Here is a 23,399-nt window from a genome sequence, read left to right as displayed (position 1 = left end):
CGGCCTACCCGGCGACTTTTGCTTCAAAACACTTCCTGTTTCCTTAAATGCACTGAACCATTGACGAATGGTTTTGTCAGAAGGCGGGTTAACACCATAGTTACGTCGAAAGTTTCTTTGTACGGTAACTAAAGACTTCGTTTCTATGAGCCAAATAACACATTGAGCCTTTTGTTGCGAAGACGCCATCATTTCAAATTTCGCGACGTCATTTCAAGGTCAACGCCCTGCAGCGCCGCCAACAGTTGATACAAACATCCCAATTTGCTATCTTTTATAGTTAGTGAGATATGAATTTTTAAAACCCCGGAGTTCTTTTATAGACACCCTGTATGTCACCAGTGAGTGTGCAAGTAAAGTATACGACGTAAATAATCATTCAGCTTACCTCTAATATTTGATCCCCGGGCCTTAAACGACCATCCAAAGCAGCAGCTCCATCTGGATAAACTTCGTGTATTATCACTGCTCCCTAAAATATACAAATAATAAATACGTACAAAGATATAGTTATGCAAATAATGTGATAAAATCATGAACAGTTAAATCAAAGAATTAATAAAATAATGATGTAAGAGTAAAATTAGCATATTTCAAGGAGAATTTATTAGGAATATACAGTAGAACCTCTATCCATCGTTTCTCATGGAACAATTCATTGTGAACGATAGATAAGTTGAACCTCTATTCATCGTTTCTCATGGAACAATTCATTGCGAATGATAGATAAGTAGAACCTCTATTTATATTTTTTCATGGAACAATTCATTGTGAACGATAGATAAGTAGAACCTCTATTCATCGTTTCTCATGGAACAATTCATTGTGAACGATAGATAAGTAGAACCTCTATTCATCGTTTCTCATGGAACAATTCATTGTGAATGATAGAAAAGTAGAACCTTTATTCATCGTTTCTCATGGAACAATTCATTGTGGATGATAGATAAAGAAAAACGACGAATGCGGTAGAAAGAAATAATAATGACTTGAAAATCTATGAAATATTATAAGGAGTAATGGACTTGAAAACTAATAAATTAACAAAAGGTTAATGCACTCAACTGCCATTGGGAAGAATTGGGGTTCGATCCCTAGTACCACCTAGTCCAACCCGCTTTAGATCGATGGGTACCAGCTTGTCTGGGAAGTAAAGGTGGCCTGTGTGCAGTGCTGACCACATTATCACAATCATAAAGTTGGAGCCATCTGGCTCAACATGGGAGATTTTCGTGGTTTTCTTCACCGTGTAACGCTGATGCGGGTTATTTCCATTTGAACGTCTTCCACGAAGGGAAATTTCTTCCCATACTTGATCCAGAAATTCACTTGTCTTCAATATTGGGTTCAAAATTACAAGGCTACGGATTTGAACATTAGTAGTCGTAAGCCCAAAGATTGGATCGGCTGTTTAACGACGGTTAGTTGAACAGCTGACAAAAGTTGGTAACGAAATTGCGGAGTTTTAACCTCCATGACCCCCTGGTTCACAACGGGCTGTTGCGGGAATGCTTTACTTTACTTTCATAAAAGGAGTAAAAAAAAGCACTTAATGCAGGCCTGGCAGCATGATTTCATACTTGAAATAAGGCAGTTTATCGTTTACTGGGGCAATGGGTCCCACTCGTTCAGCAACGTTGCTTTTTTTATTCCCTGGATGGTTCTCGGAGGGGGGTAGCGAGTTGCAATTGCCCTCCCCAGAGTGTCCCAGACATGCTCCATAGGAGTGAAGTATAGGAGTGATCTGGTTGGCTAATCCATCCGGCGAATATCCTCACTCTCTAGAAATTCGTCCACCGGAAGTGTGGCCTCGCGTTATCGTCCATTAAAATGAACTCAGGGCCAACCGCACCCCTGAAAAAGAGCACATAGGGCTCCCAGACCCCATCCCTATACCTCACACCAGTCGCACAGCCTCTTTCAAAGACAGTGAGGTGTGTGGCCATCCAACATAGTGCCTGCCCAGACCATTGAACCTGCTCCGCCATAATGGTTGATTTCGCCGACATTGGCGGGTAGGTAGCGAGTTCATATGAGCGTACGGCAAGAATCGGTGTTTAGGTTGAACCGAGATTCAGTAGTGAAGAGAACGGTCACCCATTGATCCATACTCCAATCTCTATGATCTCTGCACCATGCTGAACGGACTCTCCTGTTCGTAGAAGTGAGAGGGACGCAAACAGCAGTTCTTCTTGCAAACAACCCTCTCTCATGAAGTCGTTTGGAAACAGTCATCCTTGATACACGGGTTCCTGTGGCTGCGTACAAGTCACGAGAAAGCTGAGAAGCTGCAGCCCCTCTGTTACGCCTTGCTATAATGATCAAATGGCGATCTTCTCTGGCGTCGTGGCTCTTGCCCAGGCTTTCTCTCGATGGATTCGGTACCCTGGAACTGTTTCTGTAGGTCACACATGAGGCTGGGCGTTAAATTGAACTCTCTAAAAATTTGGATCTGAGATTGGCCTGCTTCTTGCCTCCCCACAATTCGCCACCTCATTCCGTCATCTAAATGTTGGTGGTTACTCATTTTTATTGTTACAATTTGAATTTAACCTATTGCTGCAAAATAACACCAAGAAATTCGCCAAAGTGTGCTAGCGAACGAAATGCGTCTTAATTTACTCCCACTTATAAAGCTTGTTCCTCTAATGGCTCCGTTTACACACACGTGTACGCTTGCGCAGTTGATGTACAAGATTTGCATTTTTGTCTAGAAGCAGTAGTTTTATATTCAGTTCAGTTCTTTTCATGAAATTCGATAAAATATGCCCTTTCTCTTAGTTTATTTTACCAGTATATATATGTAAAAGTTCCTTGTCATTTGTATGGCGGCATTGGAACGTTAAGTATTAAAATTTGAAGAATAGAAAATAATTCAAAAAGAATAGAAAAGAGTTCAGAGTAAACCATGAAGTTTTAAACGCTGAAACATTTCTGGAAAAATATCAAATTGCAAACAAATTATTCCAAGATTACATCTCCAGTGTGTAATCCTGCAAGTAATTTTGATATTTTGAAAAAAAAAATTTCAGCATTAGAAACTTTACGGTTTACTCTGGGTTTACATGAACTCATTTTTCTTTGTTCTTCAAATGATTTCTTGAAAAAGTCGTGAAATAAATCGCAAGCTCAACCATCTCACCCATTGAAAACCTTTCCTATGAACACCGAAGAGCCATTACATTATGACCACCCTCCATCATCTATAACATTACATTATGGGCACATTAGGACCCATAAACCTCATAGAACAATCCCTGACGTCTGTAAGCTATTTGAACATAGTCGCAGACCAGTTTCACCCATTTATGGCAACAGTTTTTTCTGCGGGGGATGGTGTTTACCAACAGGATAATGCACCATGTCATAAGGGTCGAATCGTTATGGATTGGTTCGAGGAACATTCCAGTGACTTTCAAGTCATGTCCTGGTCCCCAAATTCACCTGACCTTAATTCAATAGAGCATTTGTGATCCTTTTTGGAAAACCAAATTCGTGCTGCCGCGCTACCCCCTCGCAATGTGAGGGAATTGCAGGACCAGTTGGTGAGTGCTTGGTACCAGATACCTCAGACTACCTATCAGCACCTTATGGAATCAATGCCACTGCGGGTGCCAGCAGTTTTGAGGGCTAAAGGTGCTCCTACATGTTATTAGCAGGGTGGTCATAATGTAATGGCTCTTCGGTGTATGTTCAATACGAAACACACAGAAGTATTTTTTTTTTTTGAATTATGGTTTTGTCCAAATAACAATTTACAATGGAGTGCATACTCACCAGAGGCGTATCTGATCCACCGACAATGCTGAGTCCTAAGCCAATCTTCTCCTTGGTTATCTCTATTGTTGTCTCCCTGCCTGGCTTGATATCGCATTTTTTGGGATCCGACAGCGGCTCGGTCTCCTCTTGAAAAGACAGAGCATCATTACCATTGGTATCCTCAGTTTTGGCCACAGAATCGATACTCTCGGTTACAGGAAGTGTTTCGGGAGAATTGGGTGTTTGAGATTTAGTTTCTGAGGTATTTGTAGCAAGAAAGGTGGGCTTGGGAGGTGGAAGGGGAGGGTGACCTGAAACAATAAAATATAAGGTTTAAATCAACTTGTTTTTGGTTCGGGTCTGTTTGCTTGTGAATGAAAATTTTACAAATAAAAAAATTTCGATTGCTTTCCGATTGGTTAGAGTGCTTGAATTTTGAGAAGCTCTAATTTGAGATAAAATCTTTTCTTTAAAATTAAAAGCACGATATATAACCATTTTATAGCTAACAAATTTTAAAGATTTTACAACAAGCTAGAGTGCTAAAATTAAAACTGAGGTGTGCCTGAAAAAAATAAAAGTTTCTACCATTTTCTCACCGCTACAGGCAAAATTTATCACCAATTGAATTTTCGGCACAGATATAAAATTAAGAAGAAGAAAATAGCAATTTTTTTTAAATAGTTTGCTTTTAAAGAGAACTATAGAGGAGAAAATAGTTTTATTTTTGACAACACTTAAACCAAAAAAAAAAAAAAAAGAAAGAAAAAGAGATGGGGTTCACTACTAACACCTATCATGGACCAAAATTTCTTCGTCTTTCGAAATGGATGCTCCCATTTTTAGATTTAGGTAAGACAAAAAAAAAAAAAAAAAAAAAAAAAAAAAAAAAAAAAAAAAAAAAAAACACTTTTTTTTAACCCTCTTTAAAACGTACATTTTAACACATTTAAAAAGAAATGAAAGCACTAAATTTAATAAAAAGATATCTGTATCACTATCTAAGAACTAAAACATTATCACAGAAACAAAGATGTTGCAAAATTAATACTAAACTCAATGAAGGCAGAATTAAAACACAAAGCTATAACTACATAAGCCAAAATGCTCATACTTACTGTGATTGAATTGCCATATGATTTTTTATAATCAGTGGACAGAGGTTGCATGCATAGAGTTGAAAAAGAATGTTACAGTATATAAATCATACAAATATTCATAGAATTAGCTTTTAAATGTACAAAAAAAAATTTAAAATTGTTTTTCATAACTTCTATTCAATAAAAAAAAAGAATTTCAATTATGTGTGAAAGCTTTTTCCATTAAAAAGTTTGAATGAGTTTTTTTTTATTGATATATTTGAAAAATATTTTGTTCGTAACTGTTAGATTCAGGTATCACGTTCAATAGTTACTATTTCTGTCTTATACTATTTACTTGAGAGCATACTAATTAAAAAATGTAGTTCCTGTATATATTATTAAAATTACTCTCAATAGAAGCATACAGTATAGACAAAAACTTGATGAAAATGGTTTTAAGCAATGTATAGTGTGTCAAAATAAAAACAAGAATCACCTTGAATAATTTTTGATCAAATTATTGGATCTGCAAGTTTTAGGACTTCATCTTAATAGTTCGAGACAGCGATCTCAAATATGCTAATTACTTGAGAGCAGACGATATTTTAAGTTACGAAATCAGACAAAAAACGTACTTTCTCTGAATAAACACATATCTTTTTATCAACTATTCGGATTTTAGAACCACAAATTATAGAGATTAGCCACAATCAAAGAAATAAGGTCCCCATAGTTTGATTAGGAGAGCAATTTAAAGTGTATGACCTCCTAATGTTAATTTTATTTTTTGGGTATTTCACTATATCTTGACAAATTTTTCAGCGAATTGAAACATTTTATACACACAATTATAAAATTAGTTTATCCAATAATAATTCCACTCAAAAAAAATTTTAGTAAATATTTATTGTTTTTATTTAATTACCTTATTCAATAATAGTCGAAAAGAGTTTGAATGATAAGGTATGCAGTACTTTGCATTATCTTAATTCATCTAATTTTACACGGCAAAATACAAAATTTGAGCGAAATCGGCTGTATAGTCCCTGAGAAATCGAATTTTAAAAAAGTCGTATATTTAAAATTTAATTTCTCAGGAACTATTCAACCAATTTCGCACGAATTTTGTATTTTTCATGTAAAATTACATTCTTTAAAATGATACATGAGATAGTGTCTGAAATTTATCTTTAATGTAACTCAATTTTGGGGGGTCAGAATTCTGAATCCATTGAAAAAAACTGTATTGTATTTTTCCTTATTGTATTTTCCCATGTAAAATTACATTCTTTAAAATGATACGTGAGATAGTGTCTGAAATTTATCTTTAATGTAACTCAATTTTGGGGGTCAGAATTCTGAATCCGTTGAAAAAAAAATAGGCTCATTCAGAGGAAGTAAGTTTTTGTGTCTGATTTCGTAATTTAAAATATCGTCTGCAATTATTAATTAGCATATTTGAAGTCCCCCTTTCGCACCATCAAGATTGAGTCCTAGAACGTGAAGAACCGATCATTAGATCAAAAGTTATTCAGATTGATCCGTTTTTTTTGGCTCACCGTACATATCTTTCGTGAAGGTTTTTGATACCAAACATTTTTTATTAATTATCAACAGCGCTTTCAACTCAACTCGTGCATCGTGAAATCACGAATATTACATTTCTGTACAATAAACACATTTTAAAAACAATATTTATCTAAAAACGACTGCCTTATTGTTATGTAAATACAATAAAAATTTACTTATTAAAAAATTATATTACTTGAACTTTCTTCTTTCAAACTATAAAATAAGTACATATTAAGTCGATTTTATTTAACATTATTTTATAACAAGCATTAAAAGTTTTTCCTCATAAATTTGAAATCGTAATATTCAGACTAGGGATTCAGAACCGAAAGACTTTAAAACAGTAACATTAAAAGCAACATTATTTTACAACAAGCATAACAATTTTTATACATAAATTCGAAATCGAAATATTGAGACTGGAGATTTCGAACCGAGAGTCTTTAATATTTGATTCAGAATATTTTTTCTACAGATATGTTTGAAAAAATAGATATATAGCAAAATGATGTAGTGTTTGAAAACAGAAATATAAAAATAGATAACTGTACTTTTCTCTTTCTTTTTATCTAAGACCTTCATAGTCAGGTTCTTTTCTTGATTCCTTTCAATAATTTCAGCAGATTTCCTTTCCTCCTCGTATATGTAACCAGGAGATGGTTTATTGGGATTGGCTACTATAAGCGTTAAAAGACCTTCGGCTTGTTTAAGTACAGTAGATGCCTAAAGAAGTTTTTTAAAATTAAATAGCTTAAAATTAATAAGTAATGAATAAAAAGTCAATTGTTAAAACTATTTACAAAGATAAGGGTTATCCAAACGAAAAGTGGATACGTGAGATAGCGACAACATGCAGAATTATAAAAAAATGTACCACAGAATGCGTGTAACTGATTAACCAGTTTGCGTGAAAGCATTTGCAGTGAATGTTAAGTCGTGCTAGAAACGATGCGTCCAGACAGGACAAGGCGAATTAGTATGATTTCTAGTGGTAGAAAGTGATTGAACTGCTTCCTTATTAGACAAAATGCTGCTACAAAGTTACAGCTCATAACTCTCAAATTACCTTTAATCAATTCATGAACAATAATGGAATCAATGGAGTGCGTCCTTAACTCTGAACATATTCACAAAAGGAGCACTTATTCACGGTCATTTGTTGTAGAAACTGTTAGCCATAAAGAGCAAACAATCGACTATGAATGTTTGCACTTTGATCACTTTCTGACACTGAAAATCTTACTATACATATTCATAGGGGTATTCTGTACGCATCCATCTCAGCAAGACATTACATTTAGTTTAAATGCTCTTATGCGAACTGGTTAGTCAGTTGAACACAATTTGCGGTGCGCTATAACTTCGTAGGGTTGCCTTGTAATCGTTACAGTATTTCTGGTACTATCACGCGTCTCCGTTATTCATTCGAGGGGAATGTTTCAAAGAGGAAAAAAAATTCAATTTTACAACACCTCACGTTTACGTATATTCTGAAGTAACTGCGGATAAAACGACTAGATCCTTCAAAACTGAGTGTGCTCAATTATTTCAGAACATGGACAAGAGGGGATGGGAAACGCTATTTAGAACTCTCTCCGTGAAAATTCTAAAGAGATTCAAGAAACATTTGGATAGAGTTTCAGGTGATTCAATTTCAGCGACTTAAATACAGAAGAGTTGAAGATTTCCCCAGACTTGCTTAATTTTTTTTTGAATTAAATTAATATTAGCAAAATTAATTAAATGAATGGACGAAACCCAAAGTGCGTGGCTTAATGGAAAGAGTGGACAACTCGAAGAAACAAATTGCGAAAGCTACCTTTCGCTGTTTTTTTACTGTTAATTTCAAATCAAAAAGCATTTACGGTTATTTAATTTAAAAAGTGTGATAGCTATTGACTGATTCAAAAAATGTACCAGTTATTTACATTGATTTACTACGCAAATAGATATCATTAACTAAATTATTTGCATTAAATAAACATTATTTATATTAACTAAAATAACTCGGAGGATTTCAAGAAATACAGACTTAAACGTATTTTTCAAGACAATGAATTGAAAAGCTTCAGGGTAGAAAATGTTAAGTGATATTTGGTTGAATTTTGAAAATTCAGCTATAGAAATATCGGGATTTATTTACAGAACGTTTTATTTTACTTTGAAGCTTCCATCATTCATTTTATTTATCAGGCAAGTTGGTTGAATTTCAACTTTTGGAAGCAGCATTGTTTTAAGGAACTTGTTAAAATTTGCAACAGAGGAAAAAGGAAGAAGATGTACTCACTGTATCAAAATCTGCTCCAACAAGATCCGTTTCATTAGCCGCTAAAATCATATCACCTACACTCAAGCCAGCCTGTCAACATGTAAAATAAATAAGATCATTGCTTTCATTTATCTCAATAATATTTATTTGAAAACAAACATAATGAAATGCAGTGGTGGATTGAATAGAAATTAGTTGCCAGTAGTAACACATGGGCCTAATTTTGTAATGTTATCACCATATACAGACTTATTCCATATTGTTATTACCATAAAAAAATTTTACGGCTTATTCTATGTTCTTATCTGTATCATAAGTCTATTTTTGGCTTATTTGGTTTTTTTTTTATCTGAATAAGAAGGCCACTTCATGATTAAAAAATCCAATTTATGACTGATTTTGTATTTTTAATTTCCTAAAAAGGAAAATTTATGGTTTTCTATATTTTTATCTTTATAATAGGTTTAAATTTTGCCTTATTTTGTATTATTTATCAACGTAAGAAGGACAATTTATGATTTATTACATATTCCTAACTATGTAAGAATTCCAAATTATGGCATATTTTTTACTTTATATTTTTGATTTTGTGTTCTTTCTAAAAAATTACAATTTGTACCTTCCTCTATATTCTTATCTTTATAAATAGTTCAATTTTCGGCTTATTTTCTATTTTTCATCAGCATAAGAAGGCCAAAATCTGGATGATTTTTGCATTCCTATCTATGCAAGAAATCTAATACATGTCTAACTTTACATTTTTATCTCCATAAAAATGCCAACTTAAGGCTTATTCTATATTCTTATTTTTATACGTAATCTATTTCATGGTTTAATCGGTTTCCTTATCCTCATGTGAAAGTTAATATTATTCAAGAGGACCTACAGAACATTAGAAAACCTGGCAACTTATCCAGTCCACCACTGTTCAAATTTTTTACTTTAATACACAATAGAGCGTTTCTAATGTAATGGCTAAGCAAATAATGTTATTTTATATAAAAAAAATGCAATATAGTGCATGGGAGGAAAGATATATTTTTTCTTATATGATGAAAGAATTTTTAAACGTTCCGTTCGGTATTAAAAATGCATATTGCCAATGAAGCACCTTTAGTCTCTGTCAACTTTTCCAAAGAACGAAACAGTTCAGCTGTCATTTATTTACTCCAGTCGAAACTTGGTAAAACATGTAATTGAAGCAACTTACGATTTAACAATTTTGAAATAATCCAGCTAATACAAAATTATAAAATGAAAAACTGATGTGATTTCTAATACTTTTTTTCTTTCTAGAACACACACAGTAATCAGATTGACAAGATTTAAATAACTTTTCAAAGTTTCTTGTTAGTTGGATACTTGCAAGTGACGTCATCGTAGGTAAATCGTGGCATTTATCGATTCAGGAGTCAATCGGGTTAGACACACACGCGTGACGTCGCTTACAGGCTTCCAATTAAATCTGAATTAAGTCACATGATATAATCACATCACTTTTTCTTGAGTTACAAGCATCCAATTGGTTCGTTAAAACCTAGAGGAGTGGGCCATCCAGTTAAAAAAAAGCAGTTTATAATTTTGTATGAAAATATTATTTACTGAGAACACAGATTTTGCTAGCAAAATGCTTATGTTGCAGCAAATGCAAAATATTGGTTTTTCAGATTTTGCTAGCAAATGCAAAATGTTGGATTAAATTAGAAATAAACTCAAATTGCCTTTCAAATTCGTATAACTTGCAAAAATTTCTTTAAAATTAATTGCTCTAAAATATGTCTTTTTACGTCATATTTTATTCAAAAATTTTTAAAATCGCAAATGATGAAAAAAACTTTAAATTTTATTAACACATTAAAATTCAAGCATATTATCTATCGAATATTTTCCAGTAAACGCCTTTTCGTAATCGATTTTTAAATTTTTTTTAAAAATGGATATTTTATAAATTAATTATGAACAAACTTCGTGTTTCAAGCAATGCCTATTTCTTAACAATACTTAATAAAGAACTTCAAACATATCTACTTTATTTTATAAACTTTAAACTTTGAAAGTTTTCCTTAACTCACTTTCGTGTCTATGAGGGTAAAATATTTCAAATTTCCAACCACTTTCTGACACCAAATAAGACCCACATTTTTCTAATTTAACGGTGATTGAGTTTGGAGAGTTTTGCTGATTATTAAATATATTTTACACCACACACGAGTTTCAGAAAGTTTAAAAATTTCCACTTTTTACATAACATACCTCGTATTTGACTTAAATAGCATGAATTGCATTAATTTGTGAATTACTAGTAAATATGCATTCGGTGCATGTACAAATTGCAATGATTACTAGTGCATTTAATAAAAATATATAAAAAAAATAATAATCGAGACTGTCCATAGTTAAAAATCAGCTTTAATAGAGCATTTATTATTAGTACAAAAATACATTTTCAAGAAGAAAAACAGTAATGAATTAGTCAAAACAATGCATAACAAAAAGAAAATGTCATGCGACAAATATAATTTCAAAATGCATCATCAGGCTCTTTAAAATAATTTGTGCTTTAAAGAGTACAAAATCCATGCAATTACCTGTTCAGCAGCACTGTTTTCTTGAATGTCTGAAATGAAGATTCCCTGTCCAACTTCAGCATGCTTTCCTTCAATTATCATAATGCCAAGTCCCTGGGCTCCCTGTGTTTAACCCAGAAACCCCAGGAAGATAATTAACAAGCCAGAAAAATAATAGGCAACGAGCACAGTTTTAGTTAGCACAATAAGAGAGAATAAAAAGCACACAATCCAAAAGAACAAGCCTAGGTAGTCTTTCTAAATTTTTATGAATTTAATTTTTGATTTTGAAAGGAAAATTCGGACTTCTTATTTTGTTTTAATATTTTATTTTATAACCAGCGCTGAACAGCCGACCCATTTTTTGCGATTACGTCTATCGGTTTTTTCAGCTCTGTAGCCTTGTAAATTTGAATCCAACCCAGAAGACAAAAAAGAAAAAACTTCCGAATCGAAATCAAATTAGTCTCCGTTGATGACTTTTTGATGAAAGTACACCTCGTCTGCGTTACATGGAGAGGAAAACCATGAAAACCTCCCGACGGCAAGGGTAATCTAACCTATGATCCGACTAAGGCTATTTTTACGTCAGCACTGTGAGCACTTGAATCGAACAGCCATCTCTGGGATTTAAACCTGGGTCACTCATTGGGAGGCGCATGATCTATTCGTTAATCTACCTTGGCTCGGACTTGTATTCGAAATAATTTTTTCTATAAGAATATAGAACAATGAAGAGTTTCCTTTTTTTGAAATGTAAGAACGCGATACAGGGGGGCTACGTGCATTGCATATTAGCATTCAATATCACTCAGGCAATGTGGCGAACAAAAAAATGCCTTGCCACTTTCCAACTACTGGGCAATATCATAATTTAATTAAGTTTTCTAAGTCGTCAAAAAATATAAACAAAGAAATCTTATACTTAAGAAACATTCTTCAATCATTGTTACAGTTAAAATAATCAAGAATATTGCAACAATGCTCTATTTTATTGTTTGTTCATTTTTATCTTATTATTAAAAGGCTGGCTTTAAATAATTGCGAAGAACATCAGAAATTAACGGAGACACTTGCATTTTGGCTGTTCTTAATGTTTCATAAATTAAAAGTTAATTCCAAAGTCGTTTTTTTAAAAGTTGTTTTGGAAAAAAATGAAGGACGAAACACACTAGGGAATTGCAATCGACTTAATCCGTAAATGCTTTAACTCGCACACACGGAAAGAAGGCTAGCTTCCGTAAACATATTGTAAACCAGACTCACAAGGGTTGGTACGGCCCCTGTTATAAGGGAAAAGCACCATTAAAGCGTACAGCAGCAGAAGTTCTTGAAAGAACTAGTGGGGTTAGGGAGGAGAAGAAAAAATTTCTTTTTTTTATTTAAGGTTGGTTTGCTGCTGCATTTTTGCAAAATTTATAAACAGCACTGTGCTATTTATTAAGACATTTCTTTGAGAACTCATTTAGTATATCATCCATATTGATTAAATTTGTTAATACAGTCCAAGAGATAGAACTAACTAACTAACTTCCTGGCATTACAGTCCATGTTGGACCATGGCCTCACTAACAATTTTCCTCCAAAGTTGCCTGTCTCTAGCCCTTTGTTTCGGACTTTTAGAGTCTTGAGGTCTTTTTCCACCTCGTCAAACCATCTTTTGACCGGCCTTCCTCTTTTCCTTTGGCCCTGCACTGCCCCTTGAATATCTTCTTAGTGCCTCTGTTTTCCTACATTCTCTCAAGGTGTCATAGCCATTGAATTCTCCTTGCTTTTTCATAATTGATTATATCTTTTTCTTTAAATAGTCTTGCAATTTCAAAATTGTATCGCCTTCTCCACAGATCACCCTCTTTAACAGGTCCAAAAATAGTTCTAAGAATTCTTCTTTCCCAGGTAATCAGCATTTTTTCTTGTTTCTGTGTTGGAGTCCACGTCTCTGATCCATAGATAACAGTTGGTCTGATTATAGTTTTATAAACCTGAAGCTTTGTTTTTCTCGTTATTACTTTTGATGTTAGCAATCTCTTAAGTGCAAAATAACTGCGATTTCCAGCATTTAGTCTTCCATAATATCATTGCTTTCAGTGACAACTGAACCCTAGTACTTAAATTCCCTAACTCTCTCAAACTTTGTCATTTCATTGAATTGTAGTTCTGCGTCCATATCCGTTCCCCTACAATCTATTATCATGTATTTGGTCTTATCACTATTTATTTCTAAACCAAAAAGACTAGCTTCTTTAATTAAGTCTTTAAAAAGGTCAACATAGAACCAATCTAAGATAGAAGGTCTAAGATAGAACGAAGTAATAAAATATCGGTTAGCTGGAGGAAGCGAACCCAACCATGGAGCTGTCCAATAACCGGTTCAGGTGACGCATGCGTAGAATTTAGCAGAGCAAGCATACGGTGCTCACTCTCCCTGTAAGTTGTTTTTCTGGTATAGCATTCCGTACTGAGCAATAGTTACGTATTCGAAGAGCTGGACTGTTTATAGCAGTACTAAACAACCACAAAGGGAAATCCAAATATCAATTTAAAATCCAATTTTACCAAAAATACGCAATAAATCTTTTTTTATTTTTTTTTATTTCCAATGAGCTGCAAAATCGGTCTTGCCGAGACCTAGCGCGTTCTCCAGAGGTGGTATCAATTCTTTCAGGACCACCACAATGGGTGAGATACCGTTGGTCATGTTAATTTGGACGTCTAGTTTCTGCCACACTAGATGGCAGCACCGAGACTCTATTTGGATGCTAAAGTGCACTAGGAATTTAATTTTGCCAGAAATGCCAAGAGCCAATAAGGCACTCCAAGGATCTTTTACATGCCGCATAATCATACGACATGGCGGCTGAAGATTTTCTGCATCCCGAAAATCCGGTGTCTGGGCCGGGGAGCGAACCCGCAGACTTGGGCTCAGAAGGCCGACGACAAACCAACTGCGCCACCCAGCCACTACGCAATAAATCACCAACTCCGTATTTTTGCTTTTCGACAGCTTCTCAAGGAAAGAAAAACTTTACATTTATACCTGATTTTATCTATTACTGCACAACAAAATCGACTACCCAAGATTTTCTTTTGAATTTTGAATGAATTAAATAATGTAAATGCATGAAATTCTTAACATGCTATAACAATACAGTGTACAGTACTAAAAGTATTCATATCATTAAATAACTTTTAAAATCAAAAGAGATAAGAATAGTCAAACACTTCATCAAGCTACCTAGCTACATTAAAGATAAGCTATTTCTCTCCAAGAAAATACTTCAGACAGATAGAACATACGAGATAGACACAAATAATATAGATTATACGGCATTCCACACATTTAACACTTGAAGGATAGAAAGGAGGCATTGTACACCATGCAAAACAAGACTCATTATTATCTTAATACCGTGTAACAAAATTTAAAAAAAAAAGATTTTCTTTCAAAATTTAATTTTTAAACATTTTATTTAAATACTATTTAATGCATAGTGGCCGTGGAAGGACGTGACATATTTTAAAATTGATATTTACAGAAGTGATTTATTCACTTTTAAAGCGCAATCGTTTAAATAGTTTTTGAGGTTTCAAATGATGATGGTTAAAATCAGATTTCTGAAAAACTATTCGGCTGATTTTTTCTTCTTCAAATTTTGTATTCTGCCGTTTAACATTACACTCTTTAAAATGATGGGAAAATTAGCGTACTTTAAAATTCAAAGTTTTTTATTAAATAAAATAGTAAAAAATAAATAATTAGAAAAAAAATTATTTTTGCATGGAATTATCTTAAGATATACGAATTTTATCATTGTGTACTAACATTTTTCGACTTATTTTAAAAGTTCTGGCGAAGTAGTCAAAAAGTAAAATTAGCATTGAGGGGTCCGAACTTTCGATCTTTCTCTTAACCAGACCATATTTTCCAGATTGCGGCTACCCCCTCCATAGTTTAAGGGATGCGTCAAAAAAAAAAAAAAAAAAAAAAAAATGCGTCAAAAAAAAAAAAATATTTAGTGAAAGTACGTTTTTGTGTCTGATTTCGTAACTTAAAATATTCATTTGCACTAATTTAATTATATAGTATATTTAAGGTGAGGCTATCGCACCATTAAGAGCCTCAGTAAGCGAAACTCCGATCACTAGATCAAAAGTTATCCAGGGTGTTCTTTTTCATTTTGCGCACTGTACACTGTCTGTTCAAAAGTCTCGGGACCCATGTTTTAACCCTTTCGCGACGAGTTTTTTTTTTTTTTTTTTTTTTTTACAACAGAACAATTTTGGTAGCATAAACTATGAGTAGGGCAGCATTATGTACGGTAGCGCCATCTATGTTCTGTGAATGAAAATACCTTCAAAAATATTGGCAGGACTGGTGGGAAAGTCTCCCATTAGACAGGAAAGGGTTTCTGTCCCAAAAGATTTTTTTTGAAATTTGCTTGGGACGTATGTGTCCCGTTAGGTGCGAAAGGGTTAAATACATGAAAGAAGCTAAAGAGGTCTAGTTTGAGACCTGTATGTAGACGATGCTCATACATATGATTGGCTTGGTAGTTAATGAGGGTTATTAGCACATTATTTGAATATTGATGACGTATGCACGAGATAGAAGTTTTTTTTTCTTTCTGCTAGAGCTTTTGAGGAAATATATTTGCATGTTTGATTAGGTATCGTCATAATTTCATTGTTAGAAGAAAGGTCAAGTGAATTTTCAGTTTAAGAGCAAGCAAAAAATTCCATGGAGTTCTGCAGTAAGGTTAAAAATCACGATGGTTAACAGGCTTGCCCTGATAAATTAAAAGGTTTTTTCTAAATGCTTTTTTGTCGCGTTTTCGGATTGTAAGAAACGCCCCATTTAATGACATCTCGGAAAGCTCTGAATCCATATATATGTTACCGGCAAAGTATGAAACGCCGGCATTCTATAAAATGCCTTATTAGGCATTGTATATAATGCCGGATGTTTTTAGGAAAGGTATTAAATATGAGAAGTATTAGATACTTTCCCTAGGCATTGTACATAATATCTAGGCATTCTATAGATTGACAAATGCTATTTAGGCAAAGTATGAAACAAAACGTTCTGATGTAAATGATTTCTCAAAAATAAAAATGTTATTCTGAAAAAATAATGCCATTAAAAAAATTCTATTCAAAATGCGCAAAGAAAAATGAAAGTTGTAAAAAACATAATTTATGCCCTTTTTATTAAGTGAAACAAAAATTTCGTATAAAAAATTCACATTTAAGTCACAATTATTTTCAGTTTTGAAACAAATATAGCACAAAATATCCATTTCAACACCTTTGCTAGCATGGCCACAGAAGATTTTATACTTTGCCGGTTGCCCATTTGGCATTCAATAGAATGACTAGGAAATGTGTGAAATATAAATCATTTCATACATTGCCGGCTAGTTTTAGGTATTATATACAATGCTGGATTTCAAACTTTGCCGGTAACATATATATATATATATATATATATATATATATATATATATATATATATATACATCGAAGAGCCATTACATTACGACCACAATCCATCTATAACGATGGACTCGCCCAGGTTTTCATGGTTTCTCGCCCAGGAACAATGTTTTCATGGGGCACATTAGGACCCATAATCCTCATAGAACGATCCCTGACGTCTGTAAGCTACTTGAACATAGTCGCAGACCAGGTTCACCCACTCATGGCAACAGTTTTTCCTGGGGGGGGGGAGATGGTGTTTACCAACAGGATAACACGCCATGTCATAAGGGTCGAATCGCCATGGATTGGTTCGAGGAATATTCCAGTGACTTTCAAGTCATGTCTTGGCCCCCTAATTCACCTGACCTCAATCCAATAGAGCATTTGTGGTCCTACTTGGAAAACCAAATCCGTGGTGCCACGCTACCCCCTCGCAATGTGGGAATCGCAGGACCAGTTGGTGAGCGCTTGGTACCAGATACCTCAGACTACCTATCAGCACCTTGTGGAATCAATGCCACGGCGGGTACTAGCAGTTTAGAGGGCTAAAGGTGGTCCTACATGTTATTAGCAGGTTTATATATATATATATATATATATATATATATATATATATATATATATATATATATATATATATATATATATATATATATATATATATATATATATATATATATATATATATATATATATATATATATATATATATATTAGATTTAGTTAGTCCATCAGCAAATTGTAGTGTACGTAGGTAAACATTTGAGCATATGCAAGAGAATTGCCTACATACATGTATCAAATCGTGTCTATCTAGCTTAAAGTACGTTAAACAATTTAAATTAAGGAAAAGGTCATCGAAAAACAGAGGAAACCCAAAAAGAAATATTTTGGTTATTTGAAGTTCAGAAAATTTTAAAGCTGCGCTTGTTTCAGAACTCATTAAATGGGAAATATTGAGTAAGAATAGTGTTTAATTAGATAATTGGGATAATTACAAGTATAACGTGTCTTGGATTATTAAAATAAACAACCAATTAAAGATTGTTAAAAATTTGAATTAAATTTAATTCACTTACCTTTCGTACAGTTACTGTATGCATTCCTCTGTAATGACAATATTTATCCTCAGCGGCCTAAAGTCAAGAGGAAATAAAAATGTATAGTAACATATTATTTCATGTTTATAAAAAAATATTTTAGGATTTATTTCTATAATAAAATCATTTTTATCAATTTAGATAGCGACATTTAACAAAGCATTTTAGATAAAATGAGTAAGGAAAACATTGTACAGGTTCTACCGACTCCATATTTTTTATATGGAGTCGGTATATTTTAGCGTATGAGCAAAAAGGTATTACGCAAAATCACATATTTTGACCGTTTATCAGACATTCATAAGTAAAATCAAGAGAGAATCATTTTCATTCAGTAAAAAAAGTTTTTTGATGACAAGTTCTTATTGTTCGGAGCCATAATTTCATATGGTGAAAAAAAATTCGGGTTAAATTATCGTATTATATGGTACTGACATTTCCGATACAAAACAAACATAATTCTGGTTAATTAAACAAAAATATACGGCATTTAAACAATTCATTTAGTTACTTTTTCGTTCATATGGTATAAGTTTACCGGAAATTCTGATTTTCAAATTGATAGTTCTTATCGCCACACATTTAGTAAAAAATACGAAACTAAAAGGTGAATTTAACCGAATAAATGATTTTTATGCCATGATCTGAGGTGTCATGATAAAATTACCAAAATTTACATTTATCAAGTTTTATCCCATATTATAAAAACATATTTTATTGTTAATTTTACCCAAATCATGACCAAAGTAATTCGGTGAATATTATTGAGCTTTTTGGTGTTCACATAGAGCCAGAAATACAGTTAATTTTACCATATTCCGGTAGTTTTGACCATAGTTTTCTTAAAACACTAACTACATAGGAATTTTTTATTTTATGTATTCAAATTAATATGTGTATTAAATACCAGTATACATACAGTTTATTTTTACTTTCTATTTTAATTTGTTTTCCAAATTTTGAAGTAAATATGGTTGTCATACCAAATCAAAGATTTTAACAGATACCTGAAGATAACACCAAACAGATAACAAAGAGGTAACATTATAAGAGGTACAACGCGAAAAGAAAATGTAAAAAGTATTAAAACGAAGAAAATCTAGAAAAATGAGAATAACAGAATAGTCTTCAAATAGTTCAGTTTACTGCTACAAAATTCATTTAATCATTCATTCAGTTTAGATTGTAGTAAAATTTTTAGAATTCTTAAACTTCATTATTTCTTTCTATATGTGTTAATAATTCTAATAATTCCCCTACGTCGAACCTTCCTCATAATGGGAGAGTACGGAATTGACTTCTTAAGTACGGAATTGACCATGTTGGAATATTTTTAAAAAATTATAAATAAAATTTTTTTTATAATTTAAATAAAAAATATCAATGTAAACAGATTACAAAAATTATAAATATCAACTTGGAATTTTCATTAAGCAAAAGAAAAAAAAATGTAAAAAGCGGGTTAAGCCTCCTGTTTCATCGATGTATTGTTTTTGCTACTATGAAAGACTGAAATTAGTCAATATAATCACATACGTAATCGGTTTCGTGCCTACCTAAAATACTTGTTAAATATTATTATTTCTTATTTAGACCTATAAATGTCAAGGTTCGTCTTGCACAAATAGTGAACGTTGAATATAAATGCTAGATCTCAGTTATAACCTTGCATCTGTAAGTCGTGGCAATTTCCCGTGTGAGAAATAATTATGTTTAACAAATCACTTTCATTCATTATCCCCCATCAATTCATGCTGAATGCAGAAGTAAGTGACAAAAAGGCTATATTTATAGGTAGAAAATAGACATAATTAACAATGTAAAACAACGTCAACTTTCTCGTAAATTCCCTATTGTGTTGTTGTTTAACAAAGTTTACAAGCACAAGCAATCAATTATGCTTAACAAAGCACTTTCATTCATTATCCACTATCAATTCATGCTGAATGCAGAAGTAAGTGACAAAAAGGCTATATTTATAGGAAGAAAATAGACATAATTAACAATGTAAAACAACGTCAACTTTCTCGTAAATTCCCTATTGTGTTGTTGTTTAACAAAGTTTACAAGCACAAGCAAGCAATTATGCTTAACAAAGCACTTTCATTCATTATCCACTATAAATTCATGCTGAATGCAGAAGTAAGTGACAAAAAGGCTATATTTATAGGAAGAAAATAGACATAATTAACAATGTAAAACAACGTCAACTTTCTCGTAAATTCCCTATTGTGTTGTTGTTTAACAAAGTTTACAAGCACAAGCAAGCAATTATGCTTAACAAAGCACTTTCATTCATTATCCACTATAAATTCATGCTGAATGCAGAAGTAAGTGACAAAAAGGCTATATTTATAGGAAGAAAATAGACATAATTAACAATGTAAAACAACGCCAACTTTCTCGTAAATTCCCTATTGTATGTTGTTTCTTATGACACTTAAACAAACAAGCATGCCAGCCATTGGCCTTTGCGAATTAAGTCAGAAAGGTACGCTTTTCGTTTTTGAGAACAAAGAGAGAGTGAAAGTGTTAGTGCAGATCCTCTCTTATAGATGGCAGCACCACTCATTCGGGAGGCCACTTCGACAATTTTGACATAGATCTAAAAGGTAAGGAAATTTTCTCCAAATCCTAGCACCCATGGGGTACTGTGAAGCGACCTTCTACAGGATTTTTGATTCCATAGATTCAGCATATGTACTCGATGGGTTCTAGCGGAGTCGAGGATCGAACCCTGCCCCCTTCGGTTTGGGGTTTTCCTATTGCAAAACCAGAACAATTTTAGCCCTTGGAGAAACTGTGCCAGGTATTTAAAATTAGATTTTGAAGATCTGGCAAGTTCTTGAATGAAGCAGCAATCAAACAAGCAAGAGCTGTCACAACAACTTCATTTTTTTTAATGAAATAATTAGAAGAAAACTCAATTAATGAAATAATACATACTTCTTCGTCAAGCTCAGATGGAAACTGCGTTAAAGGTTTAACAGCCATTTCATCAATCGCTCCATCCCTCCTAAAAGAAAGATGTTAATTAAAAAAAATAATAACTATTGTGAACTTTATTTGAATAGCGAGATATCTACAATTTTGTTCATTTTGTGATACCAAGCTTTAAAAGGACGCTATACTACGGGAGAAACTGTTTATCGCAAATTCTGTTTCGTATCCATTTATATAGTTAAAAGTTTAGAGAAAAATGAGTTCCAGCAAACCTAGAGTAAACAATGGAGTTTCAAAAAATACTATCAAAATATCTAAATGCAAACAAATTATTGGAGAACTTCCCCGATGCACAATATTAAGTAATCCTGTCATTTGAAATTTCATGGTTTACCTGTACTCACTGTTTCTATACTTAAAGATTTAAATTACTTAGTATGCGAATTAACCATGAAAGATTTCACCCACTGTTTCTATACTTAAAGATTTAAATTACTTAGTATGCGAATTAACCATGAAAGATTTCACCCGAGATATAGTGTCCTCTTAAGTCTAAAAAATATTCAGTTTTTTTCCCTTCATATCTTGTCTGCTTTGTGTTGTCCTCTGTTTGGCAATGGAAATAAGCTGAAGGTGTACTATTTTTAAAATAAGATAAAATTGTTCGTATAAACGTAAAAGTGAGACTAATTCCATGTTTTGAATTAGGTTGGACCACTATTCAAATAAAGCATTTATATAATCATAAGCTGTTGATTCTATTTTATGAAACAATAAGACATTTTTTTAAAACGAGCAAGAATCAATTCTACTTGTATTAATTTAATTAGAATAGAACCTTTACTTATAGAATTTTTTCAGTTTCCATTTTTTATAGGCAGAAATGTCTGAGGTCCCTAATGACTGTAAAGAAATTTAAACAAGCATAAATACAGTGATTGACTTACAGGTCCTGCGATACCTGAGGTGTTTCTGCGGGCATACATTTTGCAAAAAACCAATACATTTTTTTAAACAATTAATTTTTATAATTTTTGAGGAATTGTTTCAGAAAAGCTTGCATAACTTATATTGTACAACTACTATGTGGGGTCATGGGCATGTGTCCCGAAAGCAATTTTAAATCTTAGTACTAGGGATAGATGGTTATATAAATTTAAAGGAATCACGATTCATTCTAAGACCAGAAAGTATCGTGCAAAACTATTGTAAAAAACAAATCCAAGAAAAAAAAAATGCGATTTGGGGGCAACTGTAGAATCTGGTGAAATTATTCGCCACTAGATGGCATCTTAATTATGAAAATGTAATCCAAAGCCACTAGATGGCGTCTTAATTATGAAAATGTAATTCAGAGCCACTAGATGTCGTCTTATAATGTAAACAGAACATATTGTTTTTGAGAATTCAATGAAGGAAGATGTATGCCTACTATATCGAAATAAATTTATGTTATTGTTCAACGAGAGCTTATCTTTGAATTTTACAGCAGCTGACTAAAGCACTTTCTCTCTGCTTATCCACATTTGGGGAAATGAAATTGTTCATTAAGATGGAACAACGGATGGTTCTTTTAGAGTAGAAATTAAGATAATTCGTTAAAAATATAAAATGACACTAAGAATACAGGTCAACCGCAATATCCACCCCTAATACATAATTTTAGAATTATTCGTTAAAAACGAAGAGTAAAAAGTACACCCATCAAAAGTCTAAAAAAAGAAAAAAATACGCTATTGAAAGGAGGAAATTTGGACAAAAATTATAAAATACTGTTAAACATTATATCTACAGAATAGTTTGTATACTCAAAGGAAAATTCGAAAAGGTTATTTTATTTTCACAACACTAAAAATCAATTGGAAAATTGCAGAACCAATGCCCACATTATTTTAATTATTACCTGAACATTTTATTTTTTCCATCAGAGAGAGAAAAATAAATCTCTACTCTCCTAATTCACTAAACTAACAAAACGCAGCAGTTTTCATATTTATCAATCATTTTAGATTATGATTGGTAAATAAGAGGAAACATTGGAAGTCATTTACTTGCGATTGCGAAAAAAAAAAAACTTAATCAAAAATAACTTTTCGCCTTTCCTTCGGAGAGGAGAAAAAAAAAACCCGAATCTAGAAATAAACATTGTGAGAAATGAACTGACTCACGGACATGAGCTGAAAACGTAAACATTTCTGAAAACATCGTTTCCTGACCAAAATTAGCATGATCGACGAGGATCGTGATTTTACTGTTAGGGGGGACATAACTACCTACTCGCAACTGCTTTTCCTCTTTTTTTTTATTTAACTACGGAGAGAAATCATCGTTTTGTTTTCGAAAATATTTGAGCGGAACACGTGCCTTTTAAAAGACATGCTTTGTTAAAAATAATAGGTTTATAAACATTTTAGTTTACTTTCAACTGATATGTTCATTCAATTTGTACAATTGTGGTAGAAATTCTAAGTTTATAAACATTTTAGTATACCTTCAAATGATTCGTCAGTTCAGTGATAGGTCTATTTGTAGGACTGTGGCACAAATTATAGGGTCGAAAAACATTTTAGTTTATTTTCAACTGCTTCGTCCATTCAGTCAGTGATTGGTCTGTTTTTACGATTATGGC

The 23,399-nt window shown here is 32.8% G+C and overlaps 1 protein-coding gene across 8 annotated transcripts in view; it reads right to left on the bottom strand.

Moving 5' to 3' along the window:
• LOC107448785 (multiple PDZ domain protein) overlaps positions 1-23,399 on the bottom strand; it is a 684,699-nt gene that overhangs the window by 19,867 nt on the left and 641,433 nt on the right. For 6 of the 8 annotated variants that reach the window (XM_071183400.2, XM_071183406.2, XM_071183405.2 and 3 more), the window contains 7 exons: positions 20,774-20,843; positions 17,807-17,863; positions 11,271-11,372; positions 8,701-8,772; positions 6,965-7,136; positions 3,778-4,070; positions 389-472 (listed from right to left, as the gene is read on the bottom strand). In XM_071183400.2, the coding sequence (XP_071039501.2) occupies positions 389-472; positions 3,778-4,070; positions 6,965-7,136; positions 8,701-8,772; positions 11,271-11,372; positions 17,807-17,863; positions 20,774-20,843 (850 nt within the window). The remainder of the gene's footprint in view (positions 1-388; positions 473-3,777; positions 4,071-6,964; positions 7,137-8,700; positions 8,773-11,270; positions 11,373-17,806; positions 17,864-20,773; positions 20,844-23,399) is intronic. The other 2 variants (XM_071183404.2, XM_071183403.2) reach the window with 2 other exon arrangements.

This window comes from Parasteatoda tepidariorum, chromosome 7 (genome assembly GCF_982258835.1).
Source record: "Parasteatoda tepidariorum strain Cologne lab strain chromosome 7, Ptep-v5.0, whole genome shotgun sequence".
Taxonomy (NCBI): domain Eukaryota; kingdom Metazoa; phylum Arthropoda; class Arachnida; order Araneae; family Theridiidae; genus Parasteatoda; species Parasteatoda tepidariorum.
This window is presented reverse-complemented; position numbering and strand designations above follow the sequence as displayed.